General features: G+C 50.4%; 1 protein-coding gene across 1 annotated transcript; it reads right to left on the minus strand.

The window, feature by feature from the left end:
- Positions 1 to 1,654: 1,654 nt before the first annotated feature.
- On the minus strand, positions 1,655 to 1,774 carry POX_h09380 (uncharacterized protein; the record flags this gene model as incomplete). Its single annotated transcript, XM_050118136.1, has 1 exon — positions 1,655 to 1,774. The coding sequence occupies one exon, from the start codon at positions 1,772 to 1,774 to the stop codon at positions 1,655 to 1,657; it is 120 nt and encodes a 39-aa protein (XP_049964923.1).
- Between the last annotated feature and the right edge of the window lie 1,056 nt (positions 1,775 to 2,830).

Here is a 2,830-nt window from a genome sequence, read left to right on the forward strand (position 1 = left end):
AGGTGGTTCTGACATCTGACACCTCATAAGCTGCGATTGCTTGTTATTTATGTAGATCATCTCTGTATCTCTTCGTGGATTCCTACACGACTGCTCTGTTCATACTCGGCATTTGAGTTTCAATATGCCGCGAATTGGCGGGCAACTGGTCGCAATCATATTGTATTGAGAGCACTGCTGTGCCCTCATATTATCGGACCGGTATAGGAGACATCACGTAGATAGAGGTGAGATTAGCGGAATATGATGCATTGCCCGTATGCTCAGTCCTGATGTACTAGGTACTGTCCATGCGATCGACCGTTCGGTCAGGCCGTCTTCTAGATAAGATAAGAGATATGCAGACGTGCCGAATATATTGTCTCACCCTCTTCGTGGCTTTTTTTAGTTGGGAGTTCAAACCTAAGCACAAGGTACTCTGTGTCCGTCTGTAATAGCCACGCGAACGGACACCAAAATATATCACGGTCAGATGCTGGCACCTGATGGCCAATGGCCACCACGGGTCAGGGCTATGGTTGGTAGGTTCCATTACTCGCTGAATTGAGCTATTTCCAGTGTATTTTATGAACAAGTGTCTCTAGATAACTAAACTGTCCACCTTAAGCCATGCCCCCCGCGGAACACAAAACGTGCACTCTCAAGAATCATGATATTCATACCTTAGCGATAGTTCATTTTACTATAATAGCAGAACTCTGCCTAGCTGAAATATTTATCTGTGGCATCAACTTGCAGCGTGATTCATTTCTGCTCTGTTCTCTCCCATCACCTACCATCAGGGAAGCTACTCAAGGATAGTATACATCGCACTCTATCCAGGTTCTCTCTGCCTTTCGGACAGTGGCGACGTCGACGCTTGACGTCGGAGCACACGTACTCCCAACCCATCTTCGTCTCCGCCACCGAGCACAAAATCCCATCACCAGACTCCATACCTTACCACGGAAATACCCTATATGGGACACCTTGCTCAGGGCCCAAAGGCGACGGAATAACGTGCGGTCGCGTTCCCGACTCCCGCTCGCGGATGCCCCGAAGACAGTGAAGCTAGAAAGGCTCCATAGGCTGGAAGTGATCGATCTAACCCCGTTGCCGCCGTGATGGACCGAGGCTTTCTCAGAGATAGAGATTGAACCAGATAGGGTTATTGTAATGGAACGGGCGGAGACGATACGGTCTAACTCAGACATTGTAGTTGTTTGACAGATTTGTCTCCATTAGGTCATTTGACCCAGATGGGCTCCATAGCTTAGATAGATCCCTTCGCCTCCAGAGAATCTAGCCTCATCATCCTCTCTCTTCTCTCATTCTTCCCCTAGATTCTAACAGTAGTATACTCCGATGCATCGGGACGCCAGGTCACTTGGGCGCCGCGGCCGCGGTACCCGACCACTCGCAGGAAATAACCGAGAAACACCTAGTACAGGCCGGACCCATGGACCGATGGAGACGTACATGCCGCCGAACTGATCTGAATCTTGTACGCTATCAACATCATCAACAAGATCGCCCTCCAACATCGGAGATCAACCGGTGTGCTAGTGAGATCTACCATCATCCTGAGCGATAGTCTGTCGGCACTACAAGCAATCCAGAATCCAGGGAACAAATCCGGGCAGCAAATCATCTACGCTATTCTACATACGCTATTCTACAGGCAGCCAAAAACACCAAGACCCACGGCATTCGCCGTCCGGCTGGATTGGATGCCTGGACATTGCGAAACAGCTGGGAACGGCACAGCAGACCAACTGGCTAAAGAAGCCGCCATTCCCGGTAAAACTCACCCATTTCCCCCCTTGCTATCACACGAAAAGGAACACATCAAAAGAGAAATCCACGCCCAGTGGGAGAAAGAATGGAAAGAGTCAAGGGATGGCGGCACATTCGCAAGATCGACAAGACATTGCCAGCCAAATACACAAGGCAGCTCTACGGATCTCTGCCAAGAAATCGAGCGTACCTCATACATGAGACAAGAAAATACCACAGCATATTGATGCCCGCGTGAGGTTCATGGTGTCTGACAACAAGAACACTATTCTGGCCGAAGGCGACATTCAAGGCAGCCTCGCCGTTGATTTAGCCGATCCTAGTAGGTTGGAACTCGACGGGATATGCAAGTGCCAAGAGACCGCGGTTTCAGCCAGTCGAGGTGAACCAATAACGCTGTATCTGAGCCCGGGAGTGAGGGTCAGTGCAGTGGTCGCGCGACGGAGGGTGAGAATCACCCACTCTCCCCCAGATTCTCACCCTGTCTATTGCGCACTCACCCTGTTGAGTTATGAGTGACGCTTCAATGTTTTGCATAGTTAATGGGAGTATTTTCTGTGTGTTGTTCGTTACATGAGGCTGGTAGCCAGGTGGATATATATACATGCACGTGCTCTCTATCTCAGAGACCGGGATATTCAACACACCCAACTCACCCCCGGTCGCGCGACTCTAAAGCGGCACCTACCCTAAACTCACCCGGGCGGCACCCACCCGATTATTGACTGCACATAAGCCGCACGCTGGTAGGTTAGTAGTTTGGTGACTCCTTCGCTCGGCTCACCTTCTCCTACCTCCTTGGCGACAGACACACTTGGGGCCTCTCCAAAAGCCACTACCTAGAATGAGAGGGCCATAAAAGACCGCTGCCCGTCCATTCATTGGCCATTTCTTCCTAGGCTGTACATATCCTAGCCTAAAACGTACTTCGTGGTGTTTATCCCCACCGGGACGGTGCCGCTGGATAAATATTAAGCTTAGTTGGAGCGGCGGGGGATACGGAGGCAGCGGATGCTTTCGATGGTGACGGTTTCCATCGAAATTTGTATTTTCA

This window comes from Penicillium oxalicum, chromosome VIII, assembly GCF_001723175.1.
Source record: "Penicillium oxalicum strain HP7-1 chromosome VIII, whole genome shotgun sequence".
Lineage (NCBI taxonomy): Eukaryota > Fungi > Ascomycota > Eurotiomycetes > Eurotiales > Aspergillaceae > Penicillium > Penicillium oxalicum.